This window comes from Macaca nemestrina, chromosome 11 (assembly GCF_043159975.1).
Source record: "Macaca nemestrina isolate mMacNem1 chromosome 11, mMacNem.hap1, whole genome shotgun sequence".
Lineage (NCBI taxonomy): Eukaryota > Metazoa > Chordata > Mammalia > Primates > Cercopithecidae > Macaca > Macaca nemestrina.
In genome coordinates this window covers 67190582-67205166 of record NC_092135.1, presented here as the reverse complement: position 1 = coordinate 67205166, position 14585 = coordinate 67190582, and the positions used below count along the sequence as shown (strand labels likewise).

Here is a 14585-nt window from a genome sequence, read left to right as displayed (position 1 = left end):
CTCTGAGTTTTGAGGCTGGGTTAACATTTATTTCACATTTGTTTCAAAGAAGACTATTTTTCTCTCTGTATAGAGAACTCTTTAAATACATGACATTAGGAAACCAGTTACACTTGTTTCAGCTGAGCTGAATTTTTAGGGGAATTGTTGCTTTGGTTTGCTCTCTCAAGCATTTCATTTCAACAAATACTCTCTGTATGGCTATAATCCTCTGCATGGGTGACGCATTACAGAGGCTTCAGGTGTTGGAAACCTATGTACCATTTATTATCTTAGACATGGCTCCCCAGTGAATACCTCGGTGGTAATCAAGAATAACATTGAATAATCTTGACACGAAATCTTGTGTCTTTCTACCATTCATCTGCCCCTGGTAGTCTTGACCTGGCAGTGGAAGCTCTGAGGCATGCTGAAGCAGTTTACTGGGCTCATTGTTTCTGATTGACAGGACATGCTGTTTGTTGACAGAATGACATCGTGGTGCAGAGTGAGGGCAGGGAGGTCATTCAGCATGGTGGGGTTTCACACAGCCAGATGGATCAGAGGGTGGCCAAGGGGGTCTCAGTTAAAAAGGGGTTTTTGAATTATTTTCACAGCAGTATTTGTTGGTGGGAGGAGACAAAGAATAAAAAGGAAAGAAAATAGATAAAGGTATTGGAGTGAGAGGGGGATTGTAAAGTAGTGTTTCAGTGTTTTGTGTGGTTTCCACTATCTTTTCTACTCTCATGAAAACCATCAATTCTACTTTTATTTTTCTTGTCTTCACTCTGGCTGCTGATGGATGTTAATTAACTTTCATATTTCTCTATAGTGATCCAAGGATACAATCTTATTGTCACAAAAGTGACAGCAATTTTACACACTCATTCAAATCCTGTTTTTTGAGATAGGGTCTCACTGTTGCCCAGGCTGGAGTGCAGTGGCTTGATCACGCTGCTCACTGCAGCCTCCCACCTCAGCCTCCTGAGTAGCTGGGGCTACAGGCACGCGCCTCCATGCCTGGCCTTTTTTTTTTTTTTCTTTTTTTAATTCTTAGTAGAGATAAACCCTCGCTATATTGCCCAGGCTAGTCTCAAACCCTTGGACTCAATCAATCCTCCCACCTTGTCCTCCCAAAGTGCTGGGATTATAGGCATGAACCACCGTGCCTGGCCCACTCATTCAAATCTTTAAACCACTTGTAGTGCAGGTGATAGGAAGGGCATTTGTGCTAGAAAATTCCTAGTTATGACTTCTCCACCTTTGGTTTCCTTCTGTTTGACATCAGAACTTCTTCTCAGAGTGACTCCAAATCCTTAGATGTAGTCCCATGGATCTTGCATTCAAAATGAAGTTATGACATTCTGGGGGTTTGAGGGAGAATGTCCTGTACTTCTTTTCATGCTGAGGCAAAGCCTTAGGTGAAGCTTTCTCAGGGCTGAGTTGAGGGGACAGAAGGGAATCATCAGTGAGGGCATTTCACACCCTCACGTGGCCTTTCAATCTGGTAGTGTCCAGATCGGATTGGGTTTTTTTCCTTTGGTTAGTCACAGTCTTTGGAAAGATAGGTATGCTGGCTCATGTTGTTATGTTTAATCTGCAGGGAAATGGGATTATTAGAAGAACCTTCTTGGGGTTGGGTGCGGTGGCTCATGCCTGCAATCCCATCACTTTGGGAGGCTAAGGCAGGCTGATCATTTGAGATCAGGAGTTTGAGACCAGCCTGGCCAACATGGGGAAATGCTGTCCCTACTAAAAATACAAAAATATTAGCTGGGTGTGGTGGTGTGCACCTGTAGTCCCAGCTACTCGGGAGGCTGAGGTGGAAGGATTGCTTGAATCTGGGAGGCGGAGGTTGCAGTGAGCCGAGATTGTGCCACTGCACTCCAGCCTGGGCAACAGACCGAGACTGCGTCTAAAAAAAAAAAAAAAAAAAAAGAAAGAAAAGAAAAGGAAAGAACCTTGGGCTTTTGGGCTTTTGGTGGGTTATGTAATGGTGGGCCACCCAGCAGGAATGGTTGAACCTAATTCACAGTTCTGACAGTTGCTGCAAATGTAATCAGATCATAGAGCTCTGGAGAATTCTAGACTTGGGAGTGCAGTGGTTTCAGAAATTATAATCTACTTGAGAACTTCCTGAAACCAGAGGGTGTGGGAACTCTACTGTTATAGTTTGCATAGGCCATCCTCCCAGGGAAGAGAGCAGAGTGAAGGATGATGGAGAGTGGACGTGGACTTGGAAAGTCAGATGTACCAAGGATAAGACAATTTCTGCACCCCTGAAGACTTATAGTCTTTAAGAAAGACTCTTTTAATATTTTGTTGTGTTCTCCCCTCCATATTCTATTGTTTATGTCAATTATAGTGGAAGTATTTTTACACAGTAGAACTGGTAATGAACAGAGCTCTGTCATATAAGGGACTTTCAATGAACACTTATTAAATGAGTGAATAATAAGTTAACCAATAAGTAGAGGAGAAGAAATTTTTGATGTCTTGAAAAAAGTTCAATTTAATTTTGGTTATAATATTTTGATATCAGAGGAAAGAGAACTGGGTAAATAGACCTTTCCAAATACTTTATTGCAGTCATAGATTTGTGTCTTCTTGAGGGACTGTCTATAGGCAGGTCTTACTTTATTCAGAAATAGTGCTGTCCAATAGAACTTTCTGCAGTGATGTAAATGTGTATCTTCACTCTCTAACATGGTAACCACTAGTCATATGTGGCTATTGAGCACTTGAAATGTGGCAAGTGATTAGGAAAGCAAATTATTAATTTTATTTTATTTTAATTAATCTAAAGATACATTTAGATAGCCACAGGGGGTTGGTGGCTACCATATTGGAAAGCATAGTATTAAAGGGAAACATTTACACCAAAGTTTATATATTTGTAAACTAACATTAATAAATGAAATGCAATGCCATAGGGCTATGAATTCAGGAAGTGTTGTGCATTTTCTGTAAAGTTATCCTTCATGTAGGTTTAAAAAATGATGTAAATGTTCTTTTTCCTTACATGAAGATGGCTGTTATAAATTCTGAGAACCTGTGCCTAACTCCAGAGGCTGTTTATTTAGACACGGGCAACACCACATTCTTGGCCATCTTATCTAGGATTTTTGTCAGAGAGTGCTCAATAAATGCTGATAACCTTGACTACAAATGTGTATTTTCCATATGGCAGAGTTTGATGATTGCCAGATATGGGGAATTTGTGACCAGAAGTGTGAAAGCCGACCTGGCCATCACCTGTGCCACTGTGAAGAAGGGTATATCTTGGAGCGTGGACAGCATTGCAAAGCTAATGATTCCTGTGAGTAAATTATGGACACCTGAATCTCTGAATAAGAAACAGATTCTAGTAGCTTCTTTCCTTCCTTCTGATGACAGCAGAATTATCAGCATTTAGGCTGTTGGCAGGGCTTTATCATTACAAATCAGGGATGGCTCCTGCTGCCTAAAAATTGGTCAACATTAATTTCATTCTTTGATTATTAAGGACCAATTTGTCAATTAATGGTGACCATTATTAATATTTTTAAATTGGTTGCTTGTTTACTTTGACCTAGGCTATGATGTCACCCACCTTTAATTGTGGAATAAATGCTCTGCCTACATTTGATTGGCTTGGACATTTGACTTTTAATTAATTACCTACCACAAAAGTAGGTGACAACTATCTACAGAAATAATTTTTGCAGTGTTCTTGCAAAATTTAGGGGTATTTCCAAATGGACATGCTAAATTTGGATTAACATTTTTTTGAATGCCCTAATTCTGGGTACTTTGTTGGAATCAATGTAAGAGTATGGAAAGTAGAGAGTAGTAAATAGTAGTAGAGAAAAGTCATGGAGAAAATCCGCAAAACGTAGATGAGGGCTGCAAAGCATTTTGTCACTGTCGATTTCTCCGGACGAAGGTGTCAATATAAACTCCTATTTTCCAATAGTTATTTCACACTTGATTTTGAAGTGTCTTTGATGTCTTCTGAAACTTAACTGCTCCCACGACTGAAGAATGGCCCATTTTCTACTTGTTTTTGCATAGAAATACCTGATTTGCTGTGTAGTAATTTTTAGGTTCAGCGGATTTTTAACAATTCAATTTGTTTATTTTTTGCATAGGTAACATATTTATATGTTCACACATTTTAAATTATAAGAAGATACGTAGTGAGATGCCTTGCTCCATACCTATTCCCCTCTGCATGGTTTTCACTTCCTCTTTCCCATGAGTAATTGCTGTTTCTTCATTTCAGTTCTAGAGGTTTCTTAATGAATAAATGAGATTGTACAAATATAGATATTTAACTGTATTTATATATCTATATATGGTAGTAAACTATAAGCACAGTTCTGCATCTTGTGAATGTGCTTAAGATATTTTCCAGAGCTTTCCACATCAGCACATGAAGTTATTTCTTAATTATTTTATTTATGTATTTATTTATTTATTTTTATTTATTTATTTTTGAGAATGAGTCTTGCTCTGTTACCCAGGCTGGAGTGCAGTGGCACCATCTTGGCTCACTGCGACCTCCGCCTCCTGGGTTCAGGCAGTTCTCTGCCTCAGCCTCCCGAGTAGCTGGGACTACAGGCATCTGCCACCACGCCCGGCTAATTTTTGTATTTTTAGTAGAGATGGGGTTTCACCATGTTAGCCAGAATAGTCTTGATCTCCTTACCTTGTAATCTACCCGCCTCGGCCACCCAAAGTGCTGGGCCTCCCAAAGTGCTGGGATTACAGGCGTGAACTACTGCATCCAGCCTTACTTATTTATTTTTGAGACGGAGTCTCTCTCTTGTTGCCCAGGCTGGAGTGCAATGGCAAGATCTTGGCTCACTGCAATCTCCGCCTCTTGGGTTCAAGTGGTTCTCCTGCCTCAGCCTCCTGCGTAGCTGAGATTACAGGCCCCCGCCACCACGCCTGGCTAATTTTTGTATTTTTAATAGAAACGGGGTTTCCCCATGTTGGCCAGGCTGATTTCGAACTTCTGACTTCATGTGATCCGCCTGCCTCAGCCCCTCAAAGTGCTGGGATTACAGATGTGAGCCACTGCGCCTGGCCTTAATTATTATTATTATTTTTATAATGGCATAATATTCCTTTTTTTTGACATTCATAATTTGTTTAACTAGTCCTCTACTGATGAACTTTTATATCATTCCTTATCTTTTGCTATTGCCAATAAGACTGCAGTTAATACCTTGTTCATGTATCATTTTGCATACCTGTGAGTATACAGACAGATTTGGAACCACCATTACCATCTTTTTCAGAGTGATTTCCTGGTAATCTTTAAAATGTCTTCTGTGTTTAACAAAATCTAGAGTTGCACATGGGGCTAAGGAGCCCATATCATCAAGGAGTCTTGAAAATATCTGAGAAATACTCTCCTCAGTGTCGTTGAAAGTGCATTGGACTAGTATCCAGGATGCTTGAATTCTTACCAAATTCTTCCTAACTTACTGAGATTTTGGACACTTCATTAAGCCTTTTTGTGCCTCAATTTGCCCTTCTGTAAAATGGATAGAATGATAGCTATCTGTCTGCCTCAGAGGTTTATGTTAAAATCTGGTAAGACAACGTAGAAGATAGCATTTGAAAAAGCAGAAAGCATATCAGTTGTAAGCTACTTCACCATCCTTGCTCACCTGAAGGAGTGGTGATGCCTTCCTTCTTCACATTTAGTTGGCGAGGCCTCCATTATCTTCTCCAATGGTCGGGATTTGTTAATTGGTGATATTCATGGAAGGAGCTTCCGGATCCTAGTGGAGTCTCAGAATCGTGGAGTGGCCGTGGGTGTGGCTTTCCACTATCACCTGCAAAGAGTTTTTTGGACAGACACTGTGCAAAATAAGGTAAATAGAAATTGCAGGAGCTGAATGGAACCCTGAGCACAAAGTGTTGATAGCTTTTCACTTTTAGAGGGAGTAGAGGGGAAAGTTCCTTTGTTTTCTAACAAAAAAGGCCCTTGAGATATTTTATGTTAATCAGCACCTTTTCCATGCTATACTATTACATGTGACCTCTTAAACAAAGCAGTCTATTATATGGATTAGCCTTGAGCAACTTTTAATTTTATTCGAAGTGGAGTCCAAGAGCCTAATTAAAAGAAATAGTAGACATTCTTTCAAAACTGGATAGATATTTGGTTGTAATTTTTGAAATTTGATCATTTAAAATGTAAAAAGCACACTGCTTTTCTGGATGATAAAAATCAGATTTTTACCTGCATCTTCTAAATGGAACCGTAATTCGGGATCAAGTAACAAATATTGACAGTATTTTGTTTAATGGCCAAAATTTTGTTCCACTGTCTTATTTGGAAAGTGTGATGGGTTTAATTTCATCTTGGAGTAATGCAATGGAGATTTTTGAAACATAAATTTCAGAAACTCCTAAAGCGTTATGGAATTTTATTTATTTCTTCTTCTTACATTTTATTATACCATTAATACAATTCTCATTTATTTAAATAACTTGCATGAAATTTCTAAAAGTTGAGAATTTAGATTTTTAGCAATTCTGGTTTGATTATAACTAAAAAATCAAAACAAACCATGTAGTTAGTGATGCTGAGGAAATATAATAATTTTGGTTTTTCTTTCAGGTTTTTTCAGTTGACATTCATGGTTTAAATATCCAAGAGGTTCTCAATGTTTCTGTTGAAACCCCAGAGAACCTGGCTGTGGACTGGGTTAATAATAAAATCTATCTGGTGGAAACCAAGGTCAACCGCATAGATATGGTAAATTTGGATGGAAGCTACCGGGTTACCCTTATAGCTGAAAACTTGGGGCATCCTAGAGGAATTGCCGTGGACCCAACTGTTGGGTAAGTGATGTGAAAACATATTGATTCCTGTATTTTCAGAATTTTCTCTCTTCCTCTATACATTGAACATCAATTGGATTAATCGAAGGCTCATTCTGATTTCTTTTAGGCTCTGTACTCTAGAACCCATGTCTATTTTGTGCCCTTATTTTTATAAGCTTTAAGAGAGTTTATTAAATATAATCCTATGTGAGGACATGTCACCCAAACACACCTACTGGTGTACTAAAAATACTAGTTGTTTTGGGGGTATAAACTTTATTCTTAGTGTTTGCCACATTTTCCTAGCTAAGAGATTGGATTCTGTGTTCTAACTCAATCTAATATTATTATTACAACTAAACATTACTTATGTTTCATTATTTTTAAGATGAGTAACATGAATTCGCTGTAAAGATTTTTAAAGACAGGAAAGCAGGTTGGAACTATTCCTTTCAGAACTTTCTTGATACAGGCTGGGATTGAGATATCAATGCTAATATCTCATTACAAGTTGTTCAGTCTGAATCAACCCAGAATCACTGATAATGCTTTTCTTCAGGTTTAAATTCAAATTTCCCAATCTTCACATTTGAGAAGTGTTATAGGAGACGTAGCTTTCTCCTAGAATTTCACAATTGGGTCTTAGGACCCTTGGATAAGCTTTAGGCTATTTTAGTCTTGGTGAATGATGGTTATTCAGTTCTACTTCATTATATCAGCTATCCTTCTTGAAAATGATGGAAATGTTCTCTGTCTGTGCTTCAGAATGGAAAATTGAGGAGCAAAATGGCTTGATAGCTTCTTTTAAAAGGTATTTGTAAGTTTCCCTGGGTGTAAAAAAGAGAAGCAAAGGACAGATAAAGGAAATAGAGGAGGAAGTTCAGAAGGTGAATATGATTTTTTTTTTTTTTTTGAGACAGGTTCTTGCTCTGTTGCCCAGGCTGGTGTGCAGCCGCACAATCACGGCATGCTGCAGCCTTGAACTTCTGGGCTCTAGCAATCCTCCCACCTCAGCTTCCTGAGTAGCTGAAACTATGGGCAAGTGCCATCATGCCCAGCTAATCTTTTAATTTTTGTAGAGATGGGGTCTTGCCATGTTGCCCAGGCTGGTCTCGAAATATGGGCCTCAAGCAATCCTTGTGCCTTGGCCTCCCAAAGTGCTGGCACCACAGGCATGAACCGCTGTGCCTGGCTGGCTGAATATGAACTTTTAGACTACCATATTAGTGCATCATAGTAGTTGCTATTTGGAACTGTTGACTCTCCTGATTGACCCCCACAGTCTCTCTCTCTTTCTCTCTCTCTCTCTCTCTCTCTCTTTAAAATACTTAATTTCCCTGTTGCTTTATACTGTGGTTCTCTAATCAGCTGGATAAAATTTCCATTGATCCAAATACACTATTAAAAAAAATTCCCAGGTAAACTTGTAAAATACCAGATTCTTTCATCTTCTGTTTTTCTTTTGTAGTTATTTATTTTTCTCAGATTGGGAGAGCCTTTCTGGGGAACCTAAGTTGGAAAGGGCATTCATGGATGGCAGCAACCGTAAAGACTTGGTGAAAACAAAGCTGGGATGGCCTGCTGGGGTAACTCTGGATATGATATCGAAGCGTGTTTACTGGGTTGACTCTCGGTTTGATTACATTGAAACTGTAACTTACGATGGAATTCAAAGGTAAGAAGTATTTTGTATGGCTTTATGGTTTTATAAGTTGTGGGGAAAGTGCATAAAATGGTTGGAGAGAAACATCAAAGTACCAGAATGAAAATATTGCTTTGTTGGTTGACATGATAGCTTTAATGACCTTTGTACTGATATTTGCATGAAGTGACTTGCTCTGTTTTGTTAACTTTTCTTGTGTCCCATAACGCAAGAGGTAAACCCTCATTAACTATAACCTCCAGCGTTTGTTCTTTGATTTCTCCTCTCCAACTACTCACCTAGTTCCAGATGATGCACATTATTTTCATTTACTCCAGAGTTCATTTGTGCTTTGTTTCTCAAGATTACTTTCCCTTTTAATTTTCTAACTTTCCTCCAATAAATGCATGTTTTATTAGGTATTCGATGTTGCCTACTGGGAATTAATTGGATTTTACTCTGTTCTTATATATGTCAAATTTCAAGGAGAAATTCTTTGTATTGTACTTTTACCTGGTGTACAAAGATACTTAAACGGCAATATTTGAATGCAGAATATGGCTTTTTTTTTTTTTTTTTTTTTTTTTTTGAGATGGTGTCTTACTCTGTCACCCGGGATGGAGTGCAGTGATGCGATCTCAGTTCACTGCAATCTCCGCCTCCCAAGTTCAAGTGATTCTCCTGCCTCAGCCTCCCCAGTAGCTAGGATTACAAGCATACACCACCATGCCTGGCTAATTTTTGTATTTTTAGTAGAGATAACATTTCACCACGTTTCCCAGGCTTGTCCCAAACTCCTAACCTCAAGTGATTCGCACACCTCGGCCTCCCAAAGTGTTGGGATTACAGACATGAGCCACTACACCTGGCTGAATATGGCACATTTTTTTTTTCGTCTTTGTACTCTGATTAAAGCTAACTATAACTTAATGTAAAAAAACTATTTTAGATCCTCTCCTTTTGGTATTTTCAAAAATTGGGTAAAACATGTTCTTCAAATTTTGACCCAAAATATTATTCTTGGGTGGATTCAGCAAATAGGCTGGTTAATTTAATTTTTCCCAATGACTTGATTTTATGTTTTCTCAACGAAAGCAATATTATAGTTTTGTTTCCTCTTAGGTTTCCATTTTGTAAGGATAATATCACAGTTTGCCACTGGATTATATATCCTTAGAACAATCTCTGCTTCGTTAAATGAAGTGATTGGGTATTAATGTGGTGACTTCCTATCACTGAAACTGGCTTCCATAAGGAGAATATGAATACATTTTATGTAAAAATTAGCTAACCCAATAAGTCACATAAAATAATTGTGAAATTGCCTAAATTTTTTCTCTTTGGGATGTTTTAGCATTACATTATATAGTCTAACTTTTGCTCAAGTAAAAAAAAGTAAAGCATAAAAGATAAAAATCAATGGAGTTTCGAAAAGATTTGAGTGGTTTGCTGGCTGTGAAGAAACATCAAAGAAATATTAAAGCTCACAAGTACAGCTGAAATTATAAAGTCATTGCCTCTCACTTTGCCAGCAGGTGGCATTCACGGTTCTGGAATCTGCTAACTGAAAAAGAAACTATTCTCTATTCTTAATGTACCGTGTCATTGTGGAATGTTTCAAAGTGTGCACTAACCTGCCACCTTAGGTTTCTTTGTTTACTCCCCGTTAGTGTGTTTCCCAGCTTTAATATCTTCAAGTCTTTTCTTAGAGCTCTATTGTCCTTTTTAGTTATCAGGGTATGCTAATATTTTTCTTTGAGGTCTTTGTATTACGCCAAAATAAAAAAAATAAGAGTTTTCCCATATCAACCATCCTCTGCCTCACTCTGTTCATGTGTCTAACTGAATCATGGTTTATGGAGACGTAGTCATGGGGGGTTGTTTCAACAACAACGTAGTCATGTTGTTGATTTCCTCTCTTTGCTTAGTGCCTAATTTTACTTCTATTTTCTTCCCAGTTAAGTGGCTTTGGGCCTTCATTACAAGTATGATCAGTTGATAGTTCCATCAAGCAGATGCATAACAGTGGTAGTGGCATTGCTTCTTGCTCTCCTTACAGTGATGTCAGGAGCAGATCTGGGCGTTTGCTGAGGCTTTAATCCTACCACTCACTGTCCTGCTCCCTAATTGCTAGGAAATGGTCAATGGTGCAGTGGAAAATAATTGGCGAAGGCATGTTTCCCAGACTTCCAAAGTCTTGGAATACTCTTTCACCTATGGTATTCAACATGCTATTTCACATCTTAGCCTTTTAGATGTGGGGCAACCTAAAAGGAATGAAGATCAAAAGGGAAAACAGTAAATTCCAAAAAAGTCTAGGACAAGCTAAAGGATTGACTGGGACTGAAATGTAAGTCTCAAGTGTCTTTTCCAAGAGACAACATGAAAATCCTTCTATCATATGTAGATGGAAATATGTATACATCTAAAATGTATCTTTTCTATCTATTCCGTATTTGTGACAAGAAATTACTTAGCTTTTCAGGCATTTAATTGAACTAACTACAGCTTTAATGATAATAAAGCAAAACTAACAAATTGTATGATATATATGTGTCTTTTATAACAGGAAGACTGTAGTTCATGGAGGCTCCCTCATTCCTCATCCCTTTGGAATAAGTTTATTTGAAGGTCAGGTATTCTTTACTGATTGGACAAAGATGGCCGTGCTGAAGGCAAACAAGTTCGCAGAGACCAACCCACAAGTGTACTACCAGGCTTCCCTGAGACCCTATGGAGTGACTGTTTACCATTCCCTCAGACAGCCCTATGGTAAGCCTCAGAACAGTGGTAACCATGCTTGGTACTGGACTTGGTGGAAAGATTTTCTCAAAGTTTTGGAAGTTAATAATGAGGGGTCTCATGTGACTTGGGTGGCATTCTCAAGTATATGAAGGGTTGGTTACCCGGAGTGTTAAACTCTCTGAAACTGGTTCTACAGATTAGGAGCATTCTGGAGAAATTGATGTATTTCAGAGTTAAATGCCAAATCTAGAGGGAATTTAGAGATTTATTTAACAGATGTTTATTGGCACCTGCAAAGATGCTTGGGGCTATAGCAGCTCACAAACCAAACCAAAATACCTATCCTTATTCTACTGGGAAAAACATCTATTTCAAACTTCTAATATTACAGTTAAGGAAACAGGTCACATAGAAGAAAATGACATGTCTAAGTGTCCATTTTAGGCAATGTCAGAGCCATTTTTTTCTTCTTCTCTGTTGCATATGTATGTCACCTGTTCTTTGGTTCTGATTAATCTGTCATAGGCCAGCTGGGTTTGGTGTCTCTTTGGCTGGTCACTTATTTTAAAAAAAGAAATATTTTGATTCAGACACTGCTTAGTCGTCTGTTATTTTACCACGTATTTTTTTTCTTTTTATTTTTTCTGAGATGGGGTTTTCACTATGTTGGCCAGACTTTTCTGGAACTCTTGGCTTCAAGCGATCCTCCTGCCTCGGCGTCCCAAAGTGTGGGGATTACAGGCGTGAGCCACTGTACCTGGCCTATCGTAAGCTTTGTTTATGTTTCCAGGTTATAGCTTGAGCTTTGATACGTCTATCTGGACTGTATATGGCTCTTTTCTGTATTTGCTTATGGATCAAAGAAAAATAAACATAAACTACACTATGTTGGTAGAAGGTTTAATATTGGTGAATAATAATTTAGAGGAAAACAGATTTGCTTTAAAACTCTCATGTTAAGTGATGGATCTATTTGGGATGAAGAAAGACTACAAAGTAATGCAGTTAACAAAAGCCCAACCGCTAGAACTGACACATTTAGATGAATATCCTTCAGTGTCATCATCCTGGGAAAATATATATTTGTCTAAAAATAGATATTTTATCTGAAAACATTTTTGGAAATATCTATTTGGAATAGTTTTTACACTCAACTCACAACTAACCTCACACCTGCCCTCACATTAGATCCACTAGATCAATGATCAATGTGATCACTAAAATTACTATTTTCATTATTTGGCTCAAAATGACATCTGCCTATTGTTTCACCAAATCAATCCACCTGAGAAGATAAAGAGAATATTTTAAAGAAAGTCAAAGGCTAAGAAGACAATTTTAAAAGCAGATATAAAATTTCTAGTTGTGGTAGTGATCTTCCTAAGGTCACTACTTTGAGAGTGGCTTTTGGAAGTATTAACTGGTTTGTGTTGCAGACATTTAAGGTTTTGGAATCAGATCTGGCTTTGAATCCCAGTCAAGCTGTTTAGCTACTGAATAATGCTGGGCAAGTTATTTAACTGTTTAGATTTTTGGTTTCCTCCTCTGTAAAATTGGAGGACTAATGCTTACCTCTTAGGCTATTGGTTATTAAGTTGGTTTACTTACAAAGTAAGCATCCAGTAATATTTATTATATCCTACAAATGGCAAAAAAGCAGTGAAGTATGGGTTTTCTTTTGGCAGTTATTTCTAATCATGGAGGATAGCAGACATACTCTGACATAATTATTGGGGAGAAAGTTTTTTTTTTTTTTTTTTTTTTTTTTTTTTTTTGAGATGGAGTCTCGCTCTATCGCCCAGGCTGGAGTGCAGTGGCGCGATCTCAGCTCACTGCAAGCTCCGCCTCCCGGGTTCACGCCATTCTCCTGCCTCAGCCTCCCGTGGAGCTGGGACTACAGGCGCCCGCCAGCGCGCTCGGCTAATTTTTTGTATTTTTAGTAGAGACGGGGTTTCACCGTGTTAGCCAGGATGGTCTCGATCTCCTGACCTCATGATCCGCCCGTCTCGGCCTCCCAAAGTGCTGGGATTACAGGCATGAGCCACCGCGCCCGGCAGGGGAGAAAGTTTAAGGAGTCCTTTCCTTTTTTTTGCCACCATCAGTTGGAGAGTGGATAGGAGAGCAGCAGTGATATTGGGAGGGCTAATGTAGCCAGATGTGGATGTATTCAGTAGTAACCAGTAGTAATGTTTTCAATACGTTGCTAATCCATTACTCTATTTCACCTATAGGTGAAAAGGGCTAGAAGTGGCTTCGTGTTTTGGATAATTACACATTTCTAATTGCAATTTAACCCTGTGCATTTTTCCCTCCAGCGACCAATCCGTGTAAAGATAACAATGGGGGCTGTGAGCAGGTCTGTGTCCTCAGCCACAGAACAGATAATGATGGTTTGGGTTTCCGTTGCAAGTGCACGTTTGGCTTCCAGCTGGATACAGATGAGCGCCACTGCATTGGTAAGAAGTCTGTTTTGGACGTTGTTGGCAGGTGGCACAGGTGTATGTGTGTCCAAACCTGTAACTAGACTAACTGCTGTTCTTGAACTGGACCAGCTCCCTGTGTAACTTCTTCACTGCAGATAAGCTTTCTGTAGCCCACAGAGCATCTTCCTTGGTAGGCACCACTTCTACTATACGCAGAGCTATGTTCAAAAATGTAAATTTCTGTCTTTTGGGATTTTGTTTTAATCCCATATCTAAGGTTTTCTTGGGTTCCCTTTCCTTTTTGTTTGTTTCCTGAAACCTTTTTCTCCTATTAACTATAGTCTTGAAATTCCATGTGGTTGAACTTTGAACTCTTTTCTATACCATGTATACCTTTTCCACTTTAGATGTTAGCCTTAACTTTGATGGGAAGAGTTGTACTTCTCCCCACTTTGACTTCTCCTAGACCACCACGTATGCCCCTTTCAACCAGGTAATCACATCTGAATCCCATCTGGCTTTTTTTTTTTCTCTCTCTCTGTATTCCAAAGTGAACCCCTGAGCATTGGGGTAGCTCGGTTCCTCACACAGGTTTTCATCTTTCAGTTCAAACTTTCTTGTATCTGCCTCCATATTCCTGATTTCATTCTTACCTTGAAGGTTTCCTTTCTTCCTCTTTGGTTTCTTATACATCTATTCATACTTAAGCCATTGCCTGGGCCCTAGCTAATGATGAAATGCACTCCGGTAATATTTGTTTTTCTTATTTTCACTTGTACAATTCTCCTTTCTGTGCCTGTGACAAATTCTTGCTCTCCAGATGTTGCTGTTTCTAGCGTAGTATATAAATTCTTTTATTCTAACCAGACAAATGTGTTAACTTCTTAGGTAGTTTTAGATTCAGAAAAATCACCCTCATTTAAAAAATACCATGTATTTCTAACTATTATATCAATAGTGCATTGTCTAAT

General features: G+C 38.6%; 1 protein-coding gene across 1 annotated transcript in view; it reads left to right on the top strand.

Moving 5' to 3' along the window:
- The window catches only part of LOC105483280 (LDL receptor related protein 2), a 214626-nt gene that overhangs the window by 70263 nt on the left and 129778 nt on the right, over positions 1 to 14585 (top strand). The window contains exons 10-15 of the mRNA XM_011744068.3: positions 3170 to 3298; positions 5677 to 5846; positions 6599 to 6822; positions 8273 to 8479; positions 11016 to 11218; positions 13507 to 13647. Coding sequence (XP_011742370.2) covers positions 3170 to 3298; positions 5677 to 5846; positions 6599 to 6822; positions 8273 to 8479; positions 11016 to 11218; positions 13507 to 13647 — 1074 coding nt within the window. The remainder of the gene's footprint in view (positions 1 to 3169; positions 3299 to 5676; positions 5847 to 6598; positions 6823 to 8272; positions 8480 to 11015; positions 11219 to 13506; positions 13648 to 14585) is intronic.